Genomic DNA, 27618 nt, shown 5'->3' with positions numbered 1-27618 from the left:
CCTCCTGCAGCAGACCTGACGCCAGGCACTGCGGTGATAAACAAACTCACGCAGTGTATGTGAGTGTGACCTTCCTCACGGAGACACACTCACACCGGACCTGGAGCTACCGCCGGCCCTTTCCCCCCCACACAGAGTCACCGGGAGCGGCTGTTAGCTCCTCTGCTTCTCTGCTACCTGTCCTCGGAGCCCGCTTTACGTGCCACTGAACCGCGCGGTCATGACGGAGCTGCGGAGACGCGGCGCGGGAGACGTTGACAGCACCGACAACACCAGTGACAAGGTACTGACTGACTCACGGTGGTCTGCGGGGCTGGAATGGCTGTCAGTTAACCGGGGAGTCAAGATGAGCTAGTTAGTAGTTAGCAGCTAATCCATCCGGAGCTGCTCCGTCCCGGGACGTGACGGCAGCCTGCAGCCTGCTGGTGTGTTATAGGACGCGGTCTAGGTTCACTGTGCTGAGCTGGACTGGGTCTACTTAGGGTCCACAATAACAGAAAGAAACATATGAATAGCGAACATAAAAATATCTACCAAACCCAAGCTAATTAAAAGGCTAATTATATACTTCATAGGATTCCCAGATACCTTTAAAGGGAGCAGAATGTGCTCAAGTTATTTCAGTAATGATGCAATTATTTTTTTTTTAACTTCCTCTACAACAGGTTCACCTTTGCTTGTGTAGAGGCAATTCGTAGAATTTATTTACCCTATTTTTTATTTTTTTTATTTTGTTCAAAAGTCATTTTACAAGGATAAAACTTTGAATATTTACCTTGTTTACAATTAAAATCATACTGTTATGTAGGGTGAGTATTGGCAAGGATGTTGCCATACGATAAGTATTGCGATACATTGGTCACGATACGATATTTTACCCAGTTGATGTCAAAATTAAGATGAAAAGTCAAGTTGCTGTATATGTTCATCAGAAGATATTGATCATTCAGAGGTCAAATTGAGTCAAAACTATTTGCTTCAAAACATCCTATTTATTATTTATTATTAGTGTTTTTGCACATTTTCACTGGGAAAAAAAAGAAAATACAGTGTTACACACTGCCATCATAAAATAAAGTGCAACAAGTTTTTTTTCACTGAAACTACTGTGTAGAAGTCTCAAAGTAACCATGACAACATAATGACGGCATTGTAACAACTGTAGGTGAGAACATTAGGAAAAAGCACCCTGAGTTACTGACAATGTACAAAAATAAGAAAAAATAATTTATCCCATCGTGTCAGGTTAAACACTGATCTGAACAGATTATATGAAAATAAAATGTCTGTGCATACATAAATATTGCAGGCATTACACACTGCCATCATAAAATCAAGTGCATCAAATGACCATTGCAGCACATTGAAAGCATTGTAACCACCGCTGAAATATTGCACAAATACACAAAAATATTGATTAAATATCCAAAAAATAAATAAAAATAGATTTTTTGAATAAAAAAAATTATTTAAAATCGGCATTCGAAAAAATTGCGATATATCGTGAATTTTTTTTTCTTCACACCCACGCTATTATGTGTTTTTTAATGTTTCGGTTATGTCCATTTGATACAAAGTGTATTGTATTGTAAATGACCAGTATGGCTTGTATTGTTTGAAATAATGACAACAAAGTGCTGTATTTTAGTGGTGTCTTTGTTGATGCACATTTCAGATGTTCACCATAGACTGATGCTCTGAGACAGACATAGGCCACTGGCAGCCCCCAAAAGTAAATGCACAGAATGACAGATAAGTAAAAATAAATATATAAAAGCACTGCAAAAACATGCAAGACGACAAGAAATAAATATTTGAATATGAAATACATACAAATGTACGCAAAAACGACTCTAAAAACACACAAAATGACAACAAAAACACGGAAAGTGACTCGTTACATGCAAAACAAAAAGATAAAGAATGAGAAAAAAATAAAAAAAAGTCTCCAAAAACATACAAGATTACGAGAAATAAAGAGTTTAAAATATATATACAAACCCACAAAATGACTCACCACATACAAAACAAAAATATGAAGAATGACAGAAAAAAAATTATACAAAAAGACAAATGAAAATACACAAACAACAACAAAAGACATAAATCATCTCCATGTTTCTGTGAAAATGTATGGAAAATGGCCCTTCTCACGTATATACAGTATATCAACGTTATTCATCCAGTTGTGGATTAACGAAGTTTGATAGATATAAAATAACTCTAATGTTCTGACATATCTAGACCTTTGGCCTTAAGGGGATCCTCCTCTGTTTTCACAAATGTGGCCTAAAACCTTTGAAATGTCCTTATTAGAAGATCACAGATAACAAAACACATTATTTAGCACCATATTCATTTTATTAACTGTTAAAAATGGGACTAGTTTACCGTTTGAGAGCCTGTGCGTCGCCATGTTGAAATAACGTCATTGATGACACCACTCGCCCCTTTTAGTCCATTGCGTTCTATAGAAGGTGAAGCATTTAGGATCATTTAGCAGCTTTTTCAGTCAAAATGACAACTTGTGCTGCTTTGGGTTGCTCTAAATATCAGTAAAAGTTAAAAAGTTTATGTAGCCCCTTTTGTTTACAGAAATTTGATAAACAAAATCCGTGAGCCGAAAAAAATCTGACCGCAGGGGGTGACAGTTCCATCTCTGCTGTTTCGTAGACACCATTAAAGAAGATAAGAAGAGCTCAGTGCGTATAAACAAAGGCAACCAGGACCGACTGCTGCTCATTAATGCCGACCCAAGTTGAATATGTCTGCTGCAAAGAGCTGGTGTTCTTGTCAGAAATGGTTGAAGGTATGGTTTAATTAACCTTGCCTGCAACATGGATTCTCCTGGTGTTCACAAACACCAGAATCTATCTTGTACTGTTCCTGCCTTTGCCTTTTGAAACCGAACTGAATCGGTTAGAACCAATCATGAGGCAGTGTTGTGGTTTAGGGTGGATATCCGGGTGTGACGAAAGCAGATGCGCCGAAGCAAAACTGGCATATGCACAGTTGCGGGGAGAGGAGTTAACTGGGCTACCGCTATTAGTATAGCCCAAATCAAAATAGAAAGATGTTGACGCAAGAGGATGGTTAACGTGCCCTTAACAAACATACTCGTGTTGCAAAAACGCCAAAAGTTACTCAACGACATAATGATCACGGCATTACTATCCCAAAAGAAAGTTTTCCCCAGCTGAGCCTTGTTGTTGTAGCAGCGTCTCTGCGCCGCATGTCAATGACATCATCATGGTGGACAGGCGCTTCGCCCAATCAGCTTCAAGCATTCTGTTCACGTCCCTCCCTTGTTTTGAAAGGATTTGCCAGACACAGACACAGATTGATGTGGAGAACTCGAGTTAGAGGGAGGGGCTCCACATCAATCTGGCTCTTGCCAGGTTATGGTTTAATGGTTAAAGTTCAAATGTTTTGCCCTTCTTCTCTTCTTCATGCTGTTTACAAAACAGCTGTGTTGGAATTGTGCTCACAGATTTTTTTGGGGCATGGATTTTGTTTATCAAATTTCTGTAAAGACTTTTTTTTTAACTTTTACTGATATTTAGAGCAACCCAAAGCAGCACAAGTTGTCATTTTGACTGAAAAAGCTGCTAAATGATCCTGAATGCTTCACCTCCTATACAACTCAATGAACTAAAAGGGGCTTATCACATCAACAATGATGTCATTTCAACATTGCGACACACAGGCACTCAAACGGTAATAAAATGAATATGGTGCAAAATAATGCATTTTGTTAGGCCTAGATCTTCTAATAAGGACATTTCAAAGATTTTAGGCCACATTTGTAAAAAAAAAATCAGTAGAGGATCCCTTTAAAGAGCTCAGGACAAGTACAAGTCCCGTACTGTGAGGAGGTTCTCTGCCTTAAATCAGATTTTGTGAGTCTGTTCCTTGAGATTCTGACCTAAAGTTGTTACTAGTGTTGGAGCTGTTGTTGGGTTTTTTTCCACAGTTTCAGTTCTAGATCCGAGTGAAAGAATTAGTAGCTCCTCCACTCAGTGCTGATAGAGGGCAAACTTCAGAGTTTATCACACACCAGAATAGTTTTTATTGGGCCTGTGTGTGTGTCTGTGAGAGATTAGGTCACTGTGGTGAAATGTAGTGGCATGACAAACTATCATCTTACTAATTAAAATATGACTGATCGCTAATTTTAGTGGAAATGTTGGTGGTTATGGTTATGAAATGTGCTATACAAAAATGGGATCTTAGATTATGCACTTGACAGAGTTTGCATTTTTTTAGCCAATGACCGATATGGACCGCCGATATTTGGAGCCGATACTACTTTTCCTCCCTCAATTTACATCATCAAAATTACACAGCGATAATAACAAATGGTACGAGTCTCAATTTTAAAAAAAGGAACATTTATTTAAATTAACAAAGGTGAGGTAGAAATATTTAAAACAAATATTAAAACAGGTGATGTAGGACAAGAACAAGTAAAAAATATTTCCGCTCTCTGTAAATAATGCGAATCAGCGAACGCAGCAGCACGCATCGGCTGATGCCGATACACGTTAAAAACACAAAAATCAGCCGATAATATTGGCCTGGCCGATGTATCGGTCTATCACTAATTGAGGCTACTTGTCTGAAGTACAAACAATTGAAATATGGATACATTTGGCTTTCTAGTATTTTGCTTTTCGAGCCTTGCTGTGAATGAGTGTCTTCCTAATTATAAGTTCAACCTCCTCTGTGTTAAATGGATAAACACATTAATTACAGATGTAGAAATAACCTGCACACAGAATATCAACCAATGCCCATTTTTAGCTTTTCCTACTGAATATAAGCTTTATGTAACACATAACTTTAAATCCTATTTCCTGTTGCCACAATAAAAAACAACTTAAAGCAGCTGGAGACAGTTTTTTTTATCAGACAAACACATACAGTATTAGGCCTCATAGATAAAAAATCCTAGCATATCTGATTGGAAGGTTTCGTGCATTGCATTGTGGGATGTGGAGCCCGGTAGACGGATGCATACAAATGTTTTTACTTTATTCTTTCTTTTATTTCTTGTGTTTCTTCATCAGACAAGAAGGACAGTGTTTTGCTTGACTCCATTTTTGACGTGGTTTTTTCCCAGTATTCCTCGTGACATCAACTCACTCCGCGAGGTTTCATTTATACAGACAACTTTTTTTCAGGAAATGTACTTTGAAATGTAATTTTATCTCCTGACATGACATGTTTAGACTACTAACTGTCAGTCTTCCTCAGAGGCGTCTGCTGGTCGCTTTGATGCAACGATAGTTAAATCTCATGGTTCGGTATAATCACGTTACGATAATTATTGCGATATTGTAGGAAAGCTCACGGTTTTACAGGAAGGCACACAGTTTGCAGCAATAATACTAACAATAACAAGAACTTAGATTTTTTGTTTTTACTGTTTTATTTCAAACAAATTGCAAAGGCAATAATACAAGAAGCAATATTACAATGAACAAAAGATCTGCACCAACCAGGATCTTCTCACAATGGGCAGGTTGTTTTCTAAGAGAACTGGTTGGTCAGGAGGCGGGGCTTTAGCACTCGCTAAGATCCTAGCCAGAGCAAAACCTAGTCCCTACCAGGTTAGTCGTTCAGCCTAAGTTACCATGGTCATTTAGCTCCGTAAAATGTTAGCGAGCTTTGTAGCTTTATTGAAACTCTGTTTAACACTGTTATTACTAATGGTTTTATTTATTTGTTTTCAGTGATTTTTCTTTCGTGAAATGTTTAGCTTTCAAAATAAAAGTTAAGTTTATTTAAAAATTCAATAAAGACTAGAGGGATGAAGTCAGTGTTCCTTCTTGGTATGATTATTATTATTACAAGATGCTATTTTCATTCTTAAACTAGAGGCATGGCTTTTAACCATTAAAGATGGTGCTGCATAGAACAGGGCCAGTTGTGTGTAGCATCATCATCAGTCATATCCAAAGTACATAACGTGAAATAATGAGAGCGTTGTTATCAGCCTCTGGAATCCTGATCCCTGTGCGTTTCACCCACTGTGGGACGGTTTCAAAGGTCACAAAAACCAACCAACAGCTCCACTGTTAAAGCCCCTGCTGCAATCCTGCTCCCATGTAACGCATGCAGAGGCTGTTAAACAATTCCACCTGAGCCACTGGTTTAACTGGTCCACCTGGAAAATTAGCTCGCGCACAGATGTTCCGCAGAGCATCTCTGAAACTGGGCCAAGGACAGCAGGACGAGTCAGGCAGGCTGTTATAAACCTCAAAATCCCCACGCATGCTGCACTACGCCTGCTTTGTACTCATATTTCATAACCTCATTTCCTCTTTGCTAAGGGTTTCACCACGTCTTGTAGCAATTAAAATAAAGTATTGAAATAATAAAGCTCTCAGGACCAATTGTTCAGGTAATCGGGCTGTAATGTCTCTGCAGAGGAAGAAAGTTTTCTCATTTTCGATTGAATTAATTAATACAATGAATGAATTAAAGGCTGAGCAGAGATTAGTTAGGTCACATTTGTTTATCTCAAGCACCAAATCTGGCTGGTGGTGGTATGAGTTCATTTCATGAGTAAAATATCAAATGATGTTTTTTTTAAAAAAAAAATTTTTAACTTAAATATTTAGATTTTCCCTGCCCATGCAGCCCTTTTGACACAAGAATGAATTCTACATCACTGAAACACATAAATGCACAACAATGCCAGTCGGTAAACCAGTAAACTCAACCTTTTTTAAGTTGTGACCCCTTTTGTGATATACATTTCTGGTGGCCCCAAGGACATTTTTCTTTTCTAGAATTAGTTTTTGATCATATAGCTTTACAAATACAGCGAAGACAGGATTAGTGCACGAAGTGACAAGATATTTTTATGCAGCATTTTATTTGAGCTAGATTTATATTTGAGTAAGTCTAAGTATAGAATACAATAGTTTGATATTTATTGTGTGTGCGGTGTGTTATTTTAATAAAAACGTTTAAAAAAAAAATGTAAACAGTTTTATTCAGTAAATGTTTTTGTTTTTTTGTTTTTTTACCAATTCCGAGACATTTCAGGCGACCCCAGGTTGAAAAACACTGCGCTAAACCATCGATGCTACTGGGTTTTCAGGCAGTTTTTTTTATCAATGCTGCCTCATGTTTACATCATAGGTTCATGTCTCTGTGGTCACACTAATTGATGTCTAGGGAGTTTATGTTAGTCTTTTTATGACAGTTAAAATCACAATCCAATAATAAGTGTAGGGGTCAATGGTGGCCTAACTTTTAAGGATCGACTTATTAATGGATGGTTGCTGGTTCAAATCCACTGTGGGCCATCACTGTAGGACCTTGAGCAAGTCCCTCAAACCTAACTGCTTCCAGGGCTGTGTTTGAAATGTCATACTAATGCACTACTCATACTAAGTTTGACTAAATTAGTATGTAGTGCGTTCATATTAGATAGTATGAAAAGATTGAGGATGCGAGAAATACCTGGATGTATACTAATGTATATCGGGACATTTTTGAAGTATGCACAGTGGGTACACTGAAATCGTCCTGTGGCCAGCTTCAAACTAGAAATCAAACACTCCACTTTTCAAAACAAAAGCATCTCTTCTTGTCTTCCATTAGTTTTTTAAAGCTTTTGTATATAGGACTCTTGTTTTAAAGTTAACCAGAAGTTTAGTCGGTGGCACAATGGCGGGTGTCCGAAAATCGTGTATACACGAGTTTTATGGATCAAATGAGTACATGTTGATATTCTACTTGGTCACTTTCTTAAAATACTTTCAGAACTTTCAATGGTGGAGAATCAACACAGATATTTAGCCTCAGTGTGATTCAGGTTTTTGTCGTCGTGGGTTCGAAATGCATCCTTGGAAACTTGGAAGTATGGGAAAAGCCATCTTCCTAATCAGACTTATAGTATATAATAAACAGTATATACCGGTACCTGTTGAGTTTGTAGTGCATAGTACGGAGTGTGTCATTTATTGGTAATGTTACGGTTAATATTATGACATCATGGGTTGGTGTAACTCTTGTTTGTTCCAAAATGAGATTGCTTCATCCAGTATAAAGCGTTCACACTCTAATCCTCCACTCTTGTCTGACTGCCGGCTCTGGTTCAGTCACAGGGTGAATCTGATGGCAGGGTTCACATAGTGGTACGCACTGCAACATGGTTACTGTTGCTTAGCTGTAGCTGTTTACATGTTAACTCTTTCTGTGTCTCATTAATGAACCGAGATGTTTATTTTTGGCTCTCTGAGTGCAACTCGCTGACTGAGGAAACCCCTGCTGCAAATCCGGGAGGGGACACGAGAGGCATGACTAAATCCTGACTGTTGGACTCTGTTTACATATTGCGTGTGCGTGCTCGTGCGCGTGCGTGTGCGTGATGACTTTGACACCATGTATGTGGGATAAGTGAAAAACAGCTGGTGAAATCCATCTGCCAATTGTGTTTTTGTCCTAAATCCCTAAATGTATTTAATAGGGCTTGTCAAAACGCGTTAACACATGCGACTAATCGTTCTAAATTAACGCATTTGCTATATTTTAACGCAGATTAATCGCATTGTCATTTTTTAGTAGTAAAAATAGATTACATACAATAGTAATATGTATTGCATATAATAGTAATACTAATAATAATATAAGTGTTTTGTATTATTTAAGAAGATTTATTTTTATCTTATGCAAATGGGGAACTGCAGATTAAGAAACTGCCTTTTTTGGATAATTGTTTTATATTTTGAAATAAACAAACAATAATAATTATACAGATGAAAAGTATAATAAAAATAATAAAGATCATATTAAACATATTATTCATTATTATTTCAGACAGAAAATGTCTTTTTAACAGGCCAGTGCTGCTTGTGCTGTCAGAGACAGATATATAATCATAATGTTATATATTGAAAAAAATTGAATAAAACCCAAAATGTAATAACTGGTAAACAATGTGACAAAAGTGCGGAGCCCAAAATGTAATAAAACCCAAAATGTTACTGGTCATAACAAGATGCTGAGCCCAAAATGTTTTTTAAAAAAAATTGCGTAATGTTCTTTATAGTGTCCCTGAAAAATTACTACTTGTGTTTATTGATGATGAGCAGCTTCAGATTTTCTGTAGAGTAATACATTGTTACCGTCTCACTGATAGATTAAAAACTACCATTCATTAATCTTTAGATATCACAACAAAAGGGTTTTTGTGTGTGTGTAATAAATACTGGTAACAATAACAGGTTTGACCTCAGAAGAGTAGTCAGATCTATCGCATAACTTGTAATAATACCACACAGGCTTGTAGTCGTCAACATGAATGCTTTTGTGATTTTTTAATATTTTTTTTTTAAATAAAATGTAAAAATATGTGCATAAACACAGCAATGGATGTAATCTTTTTTAAATACTGTGTATCTGTCCATTGATTCATCAGTACTACATACTTCCTTATTTTGGTCAAGTTATTGATAAAGAAAAAGCTTTACTTTTATTTTGAAATACATTTCTAAGAAAGCCACAACTGTCAGGATAATCTTTTTTTTTTTTTTTTTTTACAGCCATTGCATTCAGGTTAAACTGTGAGACAAGACTTTTTAATTCCTTCTAGCCACCTAAGTTTCCTCATTAAAAGCTGAGTAGAAATCTTCAGTTACACCTCATCACTCCTCCTTCAACCCTCGCCTCATATCCCTGTCTCTGCTGCTTCACTGCCCAACCACAGACATATTTTCTTAATGAAAACCGCTCCGATTTAACCCTGATGACCCCGTGCACGCTGAATTTAGCAGCGTTTGAGCTAAGATGACCATGAATGGCAAAAAGTGTCTAGGATTCTCTGTGGGATTCTTCAGCTGTAACAGGGAAACTTAATCCTGCACTGATTGTGTTTGCTCTGTTTAAAAATAGCCTCATTCATGAGATCACACATCACTTCTTATATATCGTGTATTTTAGCAATATTTTGATAACAGCTGAAGGGAGGAGAATTTGGCATGTTCGTTCTGAATTTAAATATTGTGCATGTGTGTTGATTCTGGCAGGAAAACTATGGCGATGACCGGCTGAGTCTGCAGGGTGACGTGGATGGAGAATGTGATCTCGACGCCAAAGGAGACACGGATGTTCCTCCATCTACGGCAGACACAGACAACACTCCACAATGTCTGAACAAAGCTCTGGAAGGGCTGCCACCCAGGTACACACGATTACCGTATATGCATGCAGCGCACTGAGGGTACGGACCGACGGGTTCACAAAAGCCAGGTTTGAGGGCCTCGTCTGTAAAACCATAGTGGACAAAGAGATAACTCAAATTGTAGTATTTTCTTTTAAATAAAAATGTTTTAAAAAATCTAAATAATCAGTTACTCAACCTCTTTCTACGTATTTTAACAATATTTTGTAAAGGATATGGGTTTCCAAACAAATGTCTCTCTGATCACTCATAAGCTGTAAATGTCAAACTTTTTCTTTCATGGACGGTAGCAAAAAAAAAAAAGAGCTCAATAAATGGTCTCTATACTTGGTTTATTCATGATGAAAAACTGACTGTTACACTTGGAAGCTGTGAAAATTTAGCGTGAGATGACCAATTTTGCGTTTTCATCTTGTCCTTTACTGGCATTGCTTGGGGACATTTTTAAAATGAATGGTAAATAGACTTGATTCATATAGCGCTTTATCCCCACACTGACGTAGTCTCAAAGCGCTTTACCATATCAGCTCATGCACCCATTTAAACAGGTTCAGTGTCTTGCCTACACTTCGACACAGACTGATATAGATTGGGATTGAACCCGAACCTCTCGATCAGAAGACGACCCTTCTTCCACCTGAGCCACGGTCGCCCACCAATAGGTCCAAATAGAAGGTTGGCTCCTGGTCCTAGAGGGCTGCAGTCCTGCATGTTGATCAGCTCAAACACACTAGAACAAGCTGCCTCTTATAAAGCCCTTCAACATAGATCAGTTCAATTATTTGTCTAATAACAAATGTATGAACCTGGGCTTTTTCTAAAAATAGTTTGTGCACAGAAAAGTCCTTGTTCCTCACCAAAGTATGGGTGTATCAAGTGTTAAATGTGTGTGGTAAAGTGCGGTGCACGTACCGTATTGCTTGGTGATACCGCAGGACAGCAAGCCAAACTGTTCTTATTTGTACGCCTCCATCACAGAAAACATCTCTGATAGAGTCTCATTCAGTAAAGTTTCTGTTTTTTTCCCCTCTGATCATGGCTCAAGGTTTCTGGTCAGAGGAGAATCCCAGTTGGCAGTCTTAATAAATCATGATTTGCACAATTACAGTAAATGTAGTTTTGAACAGAGGTGGTCAATTCCACATTGATTCATATATCCACAGGAATGAAGCTTGGATTTATTCGTACGCACAGATTCATCCATCTAAATATGCTTGTGCATACGACACTTTCTGGAGTTCTGTGTCCTTTGCACATGAGGCCCACAAAATAATGACAATTTATTTTTTTTAGTGAATCTAACTTCTAATACCTACCATGCGTTTCAAGGCCTTTCATCATCTGAAAAAGTTAGGGGTTTGTAGTAGAGGTCAAGTATTGCTCTCTAGGACTATTATCAAAGGGACTATTGATACACAGGAAACTTTTTTTTTTTTTCTTTTTCCTTTTTGGCCAGAATGTCAGGTAGCTCCAGTTTGTGGATCAGATTTCTAGACGTCTTGGCACCTTTAACAAGGGCTTGTCTTTTACACATAACAAGTAAAGGGTGGGACCAATCAGTGACAGCCAGGTCACAGGGCTTAAAGGCTCAGGAGGAGGCAACGCACTAAATCCCTGTTGGCTCACTATTGCAGCCACTGTTACTGCAGAGAGACCTGTGTATGAACAGACTGCAGAGGGAGGGAGAGGGAGAGGTGAAATAGCAGATGGAGGATCTTGATTTTTCTTGCATTATGTCAATAGTTGTGGTGGAAGAGGAAAGCAGGTGAATCCTCAGATGGAGCAAGGCAGTGATGGTGCATGGGGTTGGCTCATGGAGAAATAAAAGGGTTTGGGGTGAAGGTGGCTGTGAGTTTTTCATGATGCAGCTGTTTTTTTTATCTGTTCATTCATACAACAGGCAGCTCATTCTCTGCTCAGCACAGCTTCTATGCAGCTTTCAGCTGTTTCCCCTCTTTGTTTTGCAAACCACGCTGCAGCATGCCTTACTGAAACAAATGCCTTCCAAATGTTCATGAATTCGCACAATGTGTCTGGAGTGTGTCTGGTTTTTTTTTTCGACTTGATCAAATCATTAAGCTTTATAGGAGGGGGGGGGAGTAAAACGTTTCTCAGTTTATGGAGAATTTGCTTAAAGGCACCTAGAATGAATATTTATTGTCCCCAAGTGTGATGATGTAAAGAGGAAAACGGTTATCATAAAAAGAGCAGAGATAGTGTACTCGTGGGATACACTTGTTCAACTGGTAAGTATTATTACTTGTGAGGCATCACTCGAACAGCAAGGATTTATTGCTGCCATTCAGTGTTTACGTTAATCTAATCCGCTTGTTATACAATAGAATATAATATAAATGCATGTCAGATGAAAGCTAATCATTTCTTCTTATTTTTTTAGAGTATCTATCAGCAGATATCATGTTAATTTATTGAATCATAACAGCTCTAACACCTACTCAACGTTCAATGCAAAGTTCAGAGTTTGCCTTGAGCAAAATATACAAAAGAGGACATTTGAGTTATTACTTAATGTCAGACAATCGCTTTGATGACTGTGTACATCAGAATAAGCTGTTAATTCACTTAACATACTTGTAATGTGCTGATTGACCCAGCGTTCGGTCGACACATGCCACGCCTCCGTCAGATTTCTCACCAATCACGCAAGCGAGATGTCCAAAACTGGGGCTCGGAGAGCAAATTAACGTAATTTTGTTTTGCTGACAAACGTAAAAGTATTCATTCATCCTAAAGATGACGTTCCCTGCACAAAAAAATGAATGTCTTCATTTTTAACATTTTTTTATTGTCCGAATCATTTCTTTTCATTTTTGTAGTCTGAAAATCAAAATCCTATTCTTATTTCTGTTTTCTCTTTCCTCAGATGGAAGAACTACTGGATACGAGGAGTTTTGTCTATTGCTATGATTACAAGTTTTTTCTTTATGATCTCTATGGGACCAGTCGCTCTGATATTTGTGGTAAGTGACAACAAATGTTAATCTTCTTAAGATTAAATAAAAGTTTTGTACAGAGAAGTCCTTGGCTTCAGTTTGCAAAGATTATCATGTTTACTTATCTGCCTCTGATTGTCTGATGTAGGTCATGACTATCCAAATCAAGTGCTTCCAAGAAATCATCACCATCGGCTACAGAGTTTATCGTTCATATGAGCTGCCTTGGTTCAGGACGTTATCTTGGTAAGAGCAGTTGTAATGTAGCACTGTGCTGTCACGGTACCTTGTTTCAACTTTGTCGCATAACCCAATCGGTCCTGCCTTTAATCATCATCGCGTTGTACTGTATATGTAGATTTAGGGCCTCAGATTTCCCAAATTTCAGTCCAGGCTATACCTTATTCCTTATCACATTACAGTTTGCCTTTTCAACATCTTTCCCTATTGAGATGATTTAACTGGCTATTAATCTTCCTGAAATCATACCAAACATGCTCAATAGGGTTAATAGAGTCAACTACAGTTACAAATTTTACATTTTATATGCTTCAAATGATTCACAAAATCCGAAGGGTTCTGCTGAAATCACGCGACATTACGTAGCAAGAGCTGCGTTAGCCACACTGCTAGACCCACAGCCGCTCGTTTAACGGGAAAAATACCATGGAAATGTGTGATATATTCCCAAAACATTATTTTTAAAACCTGTTTTTTGGCAAGACGTGTTCGCTGGTAAAATGACCACCAGTTTAACTAATACACCAACAGCTAAACCTGACAGATTTGAACGCAGTCATAATAATTTGAGCAACTTGTTCTTTACAACACATTAAAAGCACACTTCACATGAAGCTCTGCATCACAGTACAACATGATTACTACATGATCTGTTACACGGAGAGAGAGATTTTGAACTGGGATGATGGTACAATTGGACATATTTGTCCTTTTGCCATACTATCTAGGCATTCATTCGCCTGTTTTCTTGTGAAAAATAGTGTATAAATGTATGATATTGGACCAAAACATGCATGTCATGCATTTTCATGTTGCAGCCCAATTTCAAATAACGGGTGAGAGAAAAAAGAAATGGGTCAGAACGTGAATACGGTTTTTTCCATCCAAAATCGGAGGCCCTACACATTGCAACTTTAAAGAAAAAACATCTGAAAAAACTTGAATCAGTGCTTTTAAAGTCTTTCATCTGCAAATAATTCCATTACATATATAACTCTGTCTGGTGTGATGTATTTTAACCAGCAACTAACACCACTGATCATAGTTCAGAATTCCCTTAGTATGAGCAACATTGGCTCATGCAGCTTTTCACTCTGAGGTCTTTAACAAGTGTTGATTGTCTATGACATTGAAGCTGATTTATTTACTGTTTATCGATTTCCTAAAATGGAAGAAAAGTAACTTTTTTCCCCTGAAAGCTTATTTTTTTCACCTCTCACAGTTGAACCCGTTCTATGGTTTTTACTGTCAGTGCCTTGTATGACTTGATAAGAATTTGACAGTAGCAGCACTGGGTTAAGCTCAGATCACAGATTACTGCCATGCTGGAAGTAACCAGATGCTAACTGAAGAATCGTGTCCGTTCCCCCTTAGATAAGCCGGTCATAAGCTTTGCTGATTGCCAACAAAGGTTTGTTTGTTTTTGTGTTCCTTCTCAGGTACTTCCTGATATGTGTAAACTACTTCTTCTACGGTGAGACTCTCGCCGATTACTTTGGTGCTTTAGTGCAAAAAGAGGAGCCGCTGCAGTTTTTGGCTCGCTATCACCGTTTCATCTCCTTTGCTTTGTACCTCGCAGGTGAGTGTCGTCATGGAAACAATTAGATTTCCTTATCTTCAAGAAACCAACATCCTCTCTGGTCCTGCACCCATAATGCACGTTGTCCTTCCTTTCAGAGGCAGATTTGTTTTACAAATTAAGCAAAGTTTAAGAGGATTAAACAGAGAGAGATACTGAACTTTAAAGTGTTGGCTGTGATCTTCACTTTGTCATTTTATTAATGCTTATGTCATTCACATATTTTATTCCTGTAATTAAATTTAGTTTAATATATCATTATAGTACAAACATTAGTCATGTCCAAACAAAGTTGAACTGACGTTGTATAGTTTCTACAAACACGTCCTTACCAATAAAAGCTTGACGATATAAATATACAGTAAAGGTTGTACCAAATGTTCAATACTATTAGAATGCAAAAATATGGTAAGAAACAGGGTCAAGAATCTAAACTTGTTAGGCATTCTTTTAAGAAATGGACCAAAACAAAACCCTTACATTTAATATTTTAATTGACCTACTAAACCACAAACAACTACACGCAATCCATCATTGTCATAAACTGAGCCAAACCTCTGTAAAGTTTTGTATACATTATATAAAATACATGTGCCACAGATATTAATGATGATTAGGTCCCTCAGCTAAAGATGAATGGAAGTTATTTTATGTTACAACGGTAAACATTACATTTGTTAAAGTTCTCCAATGATAACAAACAAATAAAGGTGGGACGATATGTTGTGCGACAAGATATCGCGATATTAAATCGTCACAAAATGTATCGTGGAGGACACGAGTGTTAACGCAGAGGAGGAAAGTCAAATTAAAAAATATCAACACGATCAACTACACACATGTTTGTTATTATTCTTATTTTGTATAAAAGGTCATACCCAGAGTAGAAGTATGTTAACAATTTTCACAGTTAGTCAAATGCATAAATATTTTTCCAACCACAATTTTTTTGTCTTTTTTTTTTACCATTCCAAAAATATTGTATCAAATCTTTACAATCTTTATCGTTTATTGTATTGTGAATTCAGTGTATCGTCTCACCTCTGATAACAAGTATTGAGCCCACGTTAAATGTTGTGTTTGTAAAAGTGGTGCTACACTATTAAACAACTCCTAGACTATAGAGGTTGTTTTCTTAGAGCTAGAATATAACTGATTGCACTAATATGCCCAACAGCATTCATGCTTCTTTAGTTTTATTTAGCCTTGAGTAATGGCGCTACAAAAACTCATTATGTTGCAGCACAGCACTAAACACTTGTCCTCACATTGGACACAGGAAGTTTATCAAATTTATTTAATTTTTTTTAAATAGTCGATGAATCACTGCACTCAACACAAGCGACAACACTAGTACGATAATGGGCATTTGACAGTACAGGTGTTTTTTACTCCTGTGTACAACGATAATGGTCATTTAGTGATTAAACCCTTCCATATACAGTACTCGTTACACAATTTGTTGAATGTGATTCTTACTGCACATTTATTAGATGAAAAACTGACCGCATGTTGTCTACTCTTTCACAGGTTTCTGCATGTTTGTGCTGAGTTTAGTGAAGAAACATTACCGCCTGCAGTTTTATATGGTGTGTATCAGCCAAGTAACCTGTGTCTTTGTTCATCCCCTCACACTGTTCTGGTTTCTGGCCACCGCAGCAGTCTTTGTCCAACATGAGACTTGTTTTTTTTTTTTTTGGTTTTTTTTGGCCACAGTTTGTGCACCGTATATTGAAATGCTTACGGATGCACAGACGTTTCTTTTTGGGTCGGTTTGTGAAGTCCCAACTTTTTTTTCTCTCTCTATGAGAAAGGTAGGAATATGCATTAGATACAATCAGGAAAACCAAATGAAATTGTTCAAAATTAGGCACATTTTTCTAACAGTTCGACCTTTTTTATCTAATCAATTATATTTTTCGATGTTCGTTGAGGATGGAACACCGCCCCATAAAAGCCTCTTTGTTATGCCTACAAATATTAAACTTCTACTTCTCACAGACGATTCTAAATCCTAAACAATGTTTAATAAAGTCACGATGAACAGAGCTCTATTTTTAGTGACTGTTTTTCACTGTGCTCGTGCTCTGAATCAGCATGCTGCCACGCCTGACACCTATTATTTTTCTTCCTGGCTTTTGTTTTCCTTCATTTTATGTATCTTCTGAATAGTTTGTATAACCTCGCAACACTGTGTCATAGATTTTAACTTTCTGCCTGTCAATCCAGCATTTTGTCTGCTATAAATGCTTATAATATTTTTACAGCTGTCTACCCCTCTTTTTTTTCTTTTTATTGAAGTTTTTACTCACATTTCAAAAAATGTTAACTAGACAAACCACTGAGAACATAAAAACTATTTTAAAAAACAATGACAATAAAGATCTATCTTATCAGTCTTTAAGAATTTTAAAAATAAAGTTAAATATAAATATTGTAGGACATTAAGCCTGAACTGTCACCCCTATTGCTGCATGCACTCTCACAAACTTGCTAGGTTTCCGCCCATGCTGTTATTACTATTTGTTGTGATGGTTTGTGTGCCTGTTCTCAGCGTTGTTCACCTTGTTCGTCCGTTCATTCACATGGTTCCACACTTCTTCTGACACGGGCCGAGTTCTGAGCGGGCACGGCTACTTTCCTGTGCAGTGACACTGTGATGTTTGTGTTTGTTTGCCATTCCAGTTTGGTTGGACCCATGTGACCCTGTTGATTGTGGTAACTCAGTCCCACCTTGTCATTCAGAACCTGTTTGAAGGAATGATCTGGTAAGCAGGATACAGACAGACCAGAAAAACCAACTGTCTTTGTGTTTAACTGGTGTTGTTGCATTTGTGCCATCAGGAGTGTGTGCTTAACTTTGCATGTTGGTTATTAGATTATCTTAAACACAATAAAAAACATTGTTTTACATTTTTCAAACAACTTATTTTGTAGATTTATGTTGAGATAAAAAGATTTCCAGACTTGTGTCCTCTACAACGGGTCTCATGACAGCAGAATTCCTCTTTTCCAGGTTCATTGTTCCGATATCCATCGTGATCAGTAATGATATCTTTGCATATCTGTGTGGCTTCTTCTTTGGGAGAACTCCACTTATCAAGGTAAGTCTGTAGAGTGAACAAACTTTGAAACCATTTTTTTTTTTACTTGAAACAAATGTTTATTTGGGTATCAAACAAATATGTCATGACAAAATGATGATGCAAATAGTTTGATACTGCATCTGTAACAGGCAACGTGATGCAGTCTGAGGTGAACACATGGTCATATATCTTCCTTTTTGTCAGATTCCAGTTCATAGCAATCACTCATGTCCGGTTTCAGCCTCCCACCCAACGAATGCAGCCACATAAACACAAAGTACATTAAAATACAACGAGGAAAATGAGAGCACGGGATTTTAAATATGCAAACAGTACAAAAAAATATACACTTTGATACAAAACCAGAAGTAAACCCTCTAATATAAGCAGGATGTTAATTTTCTATGCGAGAAGTGCTAAAGTGCATCAAGTTTATATAATGGAATGCACAATACGTGAATTATGCTAGTGCATACTACCCTGTTGTCAGATCAGTGATTTCTAAATGCCCTGTTCAACTTTACATACAGTTCTATGTGTTTGCAAGTATATCATTTATTTATGACAGGCAGTGTTGGCTTAATGGTGAAGGAAGCATGCTTGTAAACGGAGGGTTGTGGGTTTGAATCCATTGTGGTCCATCACTGTTGGACAATGAGCAAGTCCCTTAGCCCTAAATGCTTCCAGGACTCTCTTTGAATAGAGATTCTTAATCTCAATGGGACTTTCCTGTTTAAATAAAGGTTAAATATACAGTGCATATGTATATAATAATTGCATGTGTAAAAAAAGGTCATTTTGAGCTCAATCATAGAAAGATAACTACATTAAAATAAAAAACACTGAAGCAGCAGAGTACCTTTACTCTTACTATTTAGTACATGGTATGTCTTCATTTTCTAGTATTAGGGTTCTAAATCATATTTTATACACACATATATTTCAATTATTTTGCTAATCTAGAACTTTTCCCTCACTTTGATCTTTTCTAAAGTGAGTTCAGTTGTATTTTCGGCTGTATTTCTAAACAGTTCATGAAAAAATTAAGAATAAAGAAAGTAAAAAAGTATTTCTTTTTCTTTGAGGTAGACCGGGCCTTTGCTGTAGTTGTAGGAGCACATTTTGCGTATTAGTAGCAGCATTGACTGGTCTTTGTTATGCTTTAAAGACCAAGACAGTGTTTACAAATGTGTCAAGTGGAAAAGAGCTTAAGCTAAAAAAAAAAAAAAAAAAAAAATCTACGAATAATAATATTTTTCAGTACAGTAATAAACTCCATTACATCCTGCCTAGATAAAGTACCATCAATGTTTAGCAGTCACACATTAGATAGGCTCCATTCTCAGCTGCACAGAACTAATCTGTATGAATGCATTTTATTTTGAAGCACATCACAAGCAGTTTGTGGCAGAGCCCAGAAAAAATATAAAACAAGTCTCTCTCTGTTTCCTAACCACAGCTCTCACCCAAGAAAACCTGGGAGGGCTTCATCGGAGGCTTCTTCTTCACAGTCATCTTTGGCTTCATTGTGAGTACGCTCGATGTGACTTCACCTCGGTTTTGTCCCAACACTCACATGGTCGACGTTTCCCTCATTCATAGTTTCCAAGCAGTAGGAGCAGGACTGTGTTTGTTATTCTGATATAACAAACTGAACACTTGAATGTGAAAACATGACCTACTCTTTAATAGTAGAGCTGAAATCCCTGAATGTATGAAAAGGGTTGGAAGGCTGCCCTCATTCCTTGGTGTAGCATCGTAAAAAATGGTTTGACGGTTACTGCAGAGCATTCAGCATTCTTACCTGCATTTTTCTCTATAAATTTTCTTTGACTAGATGTTGTTGAAATGTTTATATCTCTTTCTGATATTTGAATTTGTTTCCAGTTTTTCTACTTTTTGCTACATTTTGACTTCTTCTTTTGAATTTTTTTTTATTGTTATTACGAGTCCCAAACAGTTTAACTGACTTGTCTTCTTTCCAGCCGTTCATTTATGACATTTTCACTGTCTTTACAGTGTTGCTGTGTCCAATATTTCCACTTATTATCCCCCGCCACAAAGTGTGAAGGGAAATATTGGTTTGAGCTCTGTTCTTCAACGCGTCCGTCCGTCCGAGTTAAAGGGGACCGCTTTTCCTAGAAACCGTTTAAGATAAAATAACCAAATTTGATGTGTGGCTTCAGGGTATCAATACCTTGATAGAGTTCGAAAATGAGAAGTGCCCAATTATTTTTTTCTGGAGTTATTGCCCTTGTTTCATTTTTCTTTACTCTCTTTGAGGTATCTTCAAAGGGGACAGCTTTTCTTAGAAATTATTTAAGATAGTTAGTTATTTTATATATTGATGTGATAATATTTTCTCATGTATACATCTACGTTCTTAGATTTAGGACATTTATGAAAAGGTTGTGAGTTATAATGACAACCAATCTGTCGGGGGATGTTGATGACTGTCTTCTTGTTTTTCTTGTTAACACTTTTATTATAAAAGATGCATCTAACATGTTTACATGCACATAATTGAGCTGTTTTCTGATTTCTGAAAGCAGTCAAAACAAAAATTCCAGCATTTGCTTCATAATATGAAATATCAGTGACGTCTTTATCAGTTTAAAAACTCTGTCGCCATCGTCTGATCAGAGCGTCGGCGGTGTTTTAGTGTCATGGACGACTTTAATCAGCAGCAGTGAAGGCTTTATCTGTCAAACCTACCAAGAGGAACTCCTCTGTCTTTGTTTAGTTCACACATATGTAGTTTGCAGATGATTTACTGCTACAACTATAATTGGTTGTTTCCAACTTGGGCTTGAGATATTTGGGATGCTTAAATACTTAATGAACTGTTGGTGCATTGGTGCAATACTTTCCTATCAAATGACTTTTATAAATATTGACATCAGAGTTCTTGCCAGCGCTGTTGAGCGTAGGGGCCCCCAACGCTGTGATTTTGATCCCCTACGGTGTGATGTCGCCTCCCTTTGCTGTGTTTTAACCAGCTTAGGGGGATTTTCTGTTATCCATACCGTCGTAGTAATTGTTGCACACTTGGACACAAAAGGGACTTCCAGGCGTGCATGGGTTGTTTTAATCTGGATTACGGAGAAACACATACATCAGCCACACCGTCTATTTAATACAGGTCCATAACAGTCCCAATATTACTGCGGATCCAACATAATACCTCATATGAATTTGAAAAGCTTGTCTTTGAATCATTTTTTTGAATAAAATGATATTTCTTGACGATATAATGTCTCTGAGTGTTTATTAGTGGATGCATGAGTAACTCTCCATTCATCATGACCCTTCACCAATTTAGAAATAACTTTTTGGCTTTAAATTAAGGAAGTAACAAAGTCATAATTATAAAAATAAAGAGAGAGTTATACATTTCAAATTTTTCTTGCTTGTGCGCCACGCATTCTCCCTATGTTGTGAAAAGTTTTTGCTGAGAATTAGCTGTAATGTTTCTTTTCTCTTTAATACGTTTTCACGCTTTTATAATTGTGTGTGTGAGCATGATCCCTGAATCACACAATTTGGTTACTTATCGTCCACACACACACACACACACTCAGATCAGCTAGAAACTGATCCCCGGTGCCTTTGTCTCCCTTCCAGTTGGCCTACCTGCTGTCCCAGTTCCAGTACTTTGTGTGTCCTGTGGAGTTCAACAGCGAGACAAACGGCTTCAGCGTGGAATGTGAACCCTCCGATATCTTTGTCATGCAGCAGTACACTCTTCCGTCGGTGGTGCAAAGCACTCTGAAGTGGGTAAGGCCTTTCATTCTGCTCCTCGGGATTCCTGTCATCATAGTCAGAGTCTGTTTCATGTTCAAGCTTGTCTAAATCATTAGGGCGTTGCTTTATAGTCACCACAAAATTATACATCTGTTCATATTAACCCTGTTCAAGTTACTCAATAGATGATCTTTCTGCAGTAATGCTCTCAATTAGCTTTATAAGTGCTTACACAATAAAATGAGACATAAAACCTGAGCAGTTCATCCCTTAAAAATGTTCCTGACATACTTTGATATTATTAATGTTCTACTTATTGAAGTTTAATCCAGGCTCACTGAATTGAAACAATAATAGGGAGTAAATCTGGGCGATATGGAGAAAAAAGTATATCTTGATGCACAATATTTCTATTTTGTGTAAGATAGAAATCTCAATATATATCGTCCAGACCCAATAGAATGTAGTATTTACTTAAGTCAGTGAAATACAACCCTGATCATATAGTAGAAGGATTTATGTGTAGATGTTAATTTAAAATCAGGTGAATTCCTGTAAACTTTTTTTTTTTCTTTTTTGTTGTAATTATTTGTTATTGTATTTGAATTATGGTATGGTCTCGTCCAAAGGGTTAGAGTTAAAATAACATTTATGAGACTTGATAATCATTCATATTCTAGAATTGTCTAAAGCAGTGGTTCCCAAACTGGGGTACGTGTACCCCTAGGGGTACTTGAACACCTCTCAGCGGGTACACAGAAACATTTGTCAGTTTATGTTTTTAGCATGCACACAGACTTTTTTTAACCATTAATAACAATTTTACTTTAAGTTCAAATTCTAAAATGAGAAAAACATCAGAAAAAAAGAATCAAAAGGCCTAAAATGAAGGTTGGAAGAGACACAGGAAAGAGTTTAAATGAGCCTGCAAACAAAAATAAATAGTATAACTTGAGCTAAGGGGTACTTGTGATAAGAAGTCAAGGCCAAGGGGTACATGGGGCAATACAGTTTGGGAAACACTGGTCTAAAGCGTTTTTTTCCAACCTTGGCGTCGCAACCTCAGGTGGGGTCGTCTGGAAATAAAATGAGGTCGCCTGAAATGTCTAGTAGTTGGTAAAAAATAAATTAATAAATAATAAAATTCCGTTTTTTTAATTTTTTGAATTATCATTTTTCAAACACACATCACACACAATAAATATCAAATAAATGTATCCTAAACTTTCTCAAATATAAATCTAGTTCAAATAAAATGCAGTATAAAAATATCTGAGGTGGTGCACTTGTGACTTTGTGCACTAATCCTGGCTACTCTGTACTTGTAACACACTTTAATAAACATGCAAAGAAAAAAAACTAGACCTCTGGTCTAAAGAATGAAGTGAAATATCTTTATTGTGAATGAAATCAGTTATTTTTGTTTTCCTTTCAGAAAAGCGTGAACCTCTACCCGTACCAGATTCACAGCATCTTCATCTCATCATTTGCGTCTCTCATCGGGCCGTTCGGTGGATTCTTCGCCAGCGGCTTCAAGCGAGCTTTCAAAATCAAAGTAAACTCAGCCTCAGTGTTTGTCTGTCCTTTTTTTTGCTATGTGACTGGTTGGACCAGTTAAACCAGACTAATAATTCATAGTAACATAGTGACCGTTTTAACTGAATGAGCAGCATTCATTTGTTCATTGTAAACAAGCCTCCACATGTCAGTTGTTAAATGTAGTGTAATTGTAATGCATCGCCCCCTGGTGGCTTAATCTGAAAGAAAAACTTTTGAAAAAGTCGCTAAACTCAGGGACACAAGATGTTATTTTTTATTAGAATTCTATGTGCTTGTGTAGTCGCGCGGAAAACCTTTACGTGCTCGCAGAAAAGTTTGTTTCGTGTGCTCGTAAACTGGTTAATGTGAGCGCTTCTTAGACTAAATTCAGCATGTAAATACAGAGAGTAAGTTACATTGAAGTGACGACATAAAACTGTGTACCCGCTCATGTAAAACGTAAAAAAAATGTATTACGGTAACTTAATGAAGACTTATTTAGAAATGTGTTCTGTTGCTGTTTAAGGAAGTTTTTTTTTAGTTTTACTATTAACAAGGGAAAAAGAGAAAAATGTATTATTTAAAAAGAAAACACTTCAAAAATCAAAATTAAGATTTAAAGAAAAAAAATACTAATGGAAAAAAAAATGATCACATTATTGTTAAAACAATATGCATAATTTAATCATACATACACAGCATTATAATGTTATACATCTATAGACTATAAGAGATGTAGTAATTTGCAGGTAATGGTAGTTTATTGGACCAAAAATAAGAATAATTATGCGGGAAAAAATGAATTTGATCAATTGCTCTTTTTATTTTTAAAAACATATTGACTTTGACATTATATTGATTAAAATATCCAGAAGATATTACACAACATTACTCCTGTTCACACACTTTTTACAGCTTGTGTGAAGCTAATGCTAATGCTAACAGTCTCTGTGCATCCTCAGGACTTTGCCAGCACCATCCCTGGTCACGGAGGCATCATGGATCGCTTTGACTGTCAGTACCTGATGGCCACCTTCATTCATGTCTACATCGGCAGCTTCATCAGGTACAGACTCACCAATCATACACACACAGACACACACAACCATACAACACCTTCACTTCGCTTCAAACATTTTGGGTTCTGTGACATTTATCCACTCTTTGAGGCAAATATGAGTTTTGTCTTTTACTGTTTGTTTGTTTGTGTGTTTGGTTGCAGTGTGGACTGTGTGACCAATTAGCCAGTGGTTTTATTTATTATTTTCTTAAATTGAGTTTCTATGAGGAAAAAATGGCAGATTATTGAAAATTAATTATCTTCATGTTGATTATTTTATTTATTTGTTGATATAATCATGGATAAAACAAACTGAAACGTATGAAGCTCCAAATTCAATATATTATATTAATAATATATATTGTACATTATCTGTTGCGCCTTTTTCTGTTCCCTCCAAAGTAAACTAACAAAATGATTAAAGGAGACACACACACAAATATAAAGCACAAAAATACACTAAATGACTCAAAAAACATAAAATTACAGAAAAATATCCAAAAGGACAACAAACATACCCAAAAATATCACAAAAGAAATCTAAAATGTGAACAGAAACACACAAAACTACACAAACGTTGCACAAGACGACTAAAAATATACAAAAACAACAGAGTAATGAATTAATTGACAACAAAAATATACTAAATGATTGAAAGAAACAACAAAAATAACACAAAAATATATAAACGCACAAAATGAACCAAAGGTTGCACAAGATGACGAGAAATACACAAAAAATAACAAAGAAATGTATGAGTTGACAACAAAAATACACAAAATGCCTCAAAGAAACACACAAAATGAATTACTGATTGAAAACATATATATATATATATATATATATATATATATATATATATATATTTATATTTTAATTCATTATTTAATTCTTATCATGAAATGGTTTTTCAAATTAAAACAGGACACTTTATTCTATACTTTCACAATCTCAAATATAAATCTAGTTTGAATAAAATACAGTGAAAAATATCTGAGTTACTCAAAAAAAAGTCTAAATAAATGTATATCGATATGGGGTAACGATCCAAAAAGTTTTGGAACCACTGCCCGAGGTTGAAGGTATATTTTGTGCTTTTTATTTTTTTTACATTCCTATTTTAATTGCGTGCAGGGGTCCGAACCCCACTAAGGTTCTGCAGCAGCTGATGACGCTCCAGCCTGAGCAGCAGCTCGCCATCTTCCACACACTGCACTCCAACCTGAGAGAGAGAGGCTTGATCGCCCCCACAGAGTGACACAACCCTGGGATTGTGTGTGTGTGTGTGTGGTGTTGTTTAGTCACGTAAGCATGCAGACGCACGCAAACACACACACGTAGAATGACTGATGAGACGTGTGCAGAGAAACGATGTGACACTGAATCTGAAGCCACTCGTTATAAACTACAAGGATTCATTTGTAGTTTGAAGAACAGGTTCCTCCATCACCTTTTTCCCCACAGAAACAAGCAAACACTGAACTGAACTTTTCAAAAAGCACACAGCAGCTTTTTTTTTTTTCCTCCTGCGCTGACATTTGGTGGACGGTTAAATATTGCACTGACTTCAGCTGAAGACTTAAATGGATTTAAAGAAGCTGATGCTGAGCCCAGTGGGAACCTGAGCTGCAGCCGACGCACTGTTGGGGGACATCACCGTTTCTCACTCTGCTCTAAACAAACACCTAGCATGTCCCATTCAGGGCTACAGCTATAACCAAGCCATGTGTCCACTGTTAGCTTTTAGATGAAACCCACTTGCACAATTATTCCTCGATTCTTGATTGTATGCATGCTAGCAAAAAAAAACAAAACAAAACTGTAGACCAGCTAACACTCAAATGAATGTACTGTAAATAAATCTACTAAAAATATCCAGCTTATCTGATAAGCAATATATATATATATATATATATATATATATATACAGTATATATGAATACTTCCATGACCTGCTGCAGAAAACACTTGAGTTAAAATATGCAACAAAAAAAGACTTAGCTTTAGCATGAGTAAAGTAGATTTTTGTAGCAGCTAGAAAGTGTTTGGAGGGTGTTTGTGGTGAGTTTTTACACAGTACTGTAAGAAAAACAACAACAGCAAAGCTTTCACACCAGGAGTAATGCTCAGTTTAAACAGCACCATGAATATTTGAAGAAAAGCATTATTTTTACATGAAGAGGAAACGTCATTTTTTTTTTTTGTGTATTAAACAACAAACTCTAGAAGTGACGCGTAGACGACACAGAAATGCTCCACTTTGGGAATATTTAACTCAGAAAAACACGTGGAGTACGTCCTCCTACTTTGATCCAAAGAATACAAATCTTCCCTGACATAAAGCAACTCGTGCGTATAAATTCAACATTGCACCAAACTCAAACACTAATGGCATGAATCCCACCATCGTGTAATAATACAGAAAATATCTCCACAAATCCACTGGTTCAATACTTTTAAAAGGAAATATGGACATTTACTTTGGTGTCAAACATTGGTGACAGATAAAGGGTTGATTATTATATATTTTTGTAAAAAAAAAAAAAAAATCTGAATCTTTTAGAGCATTCAACAGGAAATGGTGAGGTTATCAGACCTTTGATCTAAGCTAATTCTGTCTTAAATACGGTGAAAAATGAGAAATGTCAAACAATGTGTGTGTAAAGTTAGCATCAGCCACTCCTCTGCGTCTCTCCTCGTGTGGAAACATCTGAGCTTATTTTCCTTTTAAGGAACGTTGAAGGTTCTCATGCTCCTCAGCATCTTTTCATTATTTCACCGTCATTATATTGACTTTGTAAATGTTTACAGCATAAGGTGTTATCAGTGATAATATTAGATCAATTACATATACTCTAGTGTTTGTTTGTACCACTGTATTTAAGCATTCTCCTTATTCCAAGGGCCGCTACTGTAGAAAATGATTATGGACCCAACTTTTATATTCATAATAACAGTGAACAAGAGTTGAGGTTGCACTGTTAATAATAAATGTTTAGCCTCTATTCAGGGCTCTTGTTTTGAAAGGCTTGAAGAGGAAGTGTGTGTTCTGTGTTCTAGCTGTATCTTTATTTGTTTTTTATCCATTATGCATCCGTGCTCGTGATGTAGCGGCTCCGGGAATGAGGCGGGGAACTCTATGAGCAACATTATAATTTATGCAAACGGTCATTTAGGTTGTGGTACTGGATTAAGTTATTATCATAATAATATTATA

The 27618-nt window shown here is 36.7% G+C and overlaps 1 protein-coding gene across 1 annotated transcript; it reads left to right on the top strand.

Moving 5' to 3' along the window:
* Nucleotides 1–26639, top strand: cds1 (CDP-diacylglycerol synthase (phosphatidate cytidylyltransferase) 1). The gene is made up of 13 exons (XM_028457861.1): nt 1–283; nt 10044–10198; nt 13083–13179; nt 13301–13398; nt 14832–14971; nt 16502–16560; nt 17657–17739; nt 17988–18075; nt 19517–19585; nt 21682–21834; nt 23237–23356; nt 24303–24406; nt 25536–26639. The coding sequence occupies exons 1-13, from the start codon at nt 221–223 to the stop codon at nt 25657–25659; spliced, it is 1353 nt and encodes a 450-aa protein (XP_028313662.1). The 5' UTR covers nt 1–220; the 3' UTR covers nt 25660–26639.
* The last annotated feature ends 979 nt before the right edge of the window (nt 26640–27618 follow it).

The sequence above is a fragment of the Gouania willdenowi genome, chromosome 9, assembly GCF_900634775.1.
Source record: "Gouania willdenowi chromosome 9, fGouWil2.1, whole genome shotgun sequence".
Taxonomy (NCBI): Eukaryota; Metazoa; Chordata; class Actinopteri; order Blenniiformes; family Gobiesocidae; genus Gouania; species Gouania willdenowi.
Note: the sequence above shows the minus strand (reverse complement) of the source record. Positions and strands in the feature narration are given on the sequence as shown.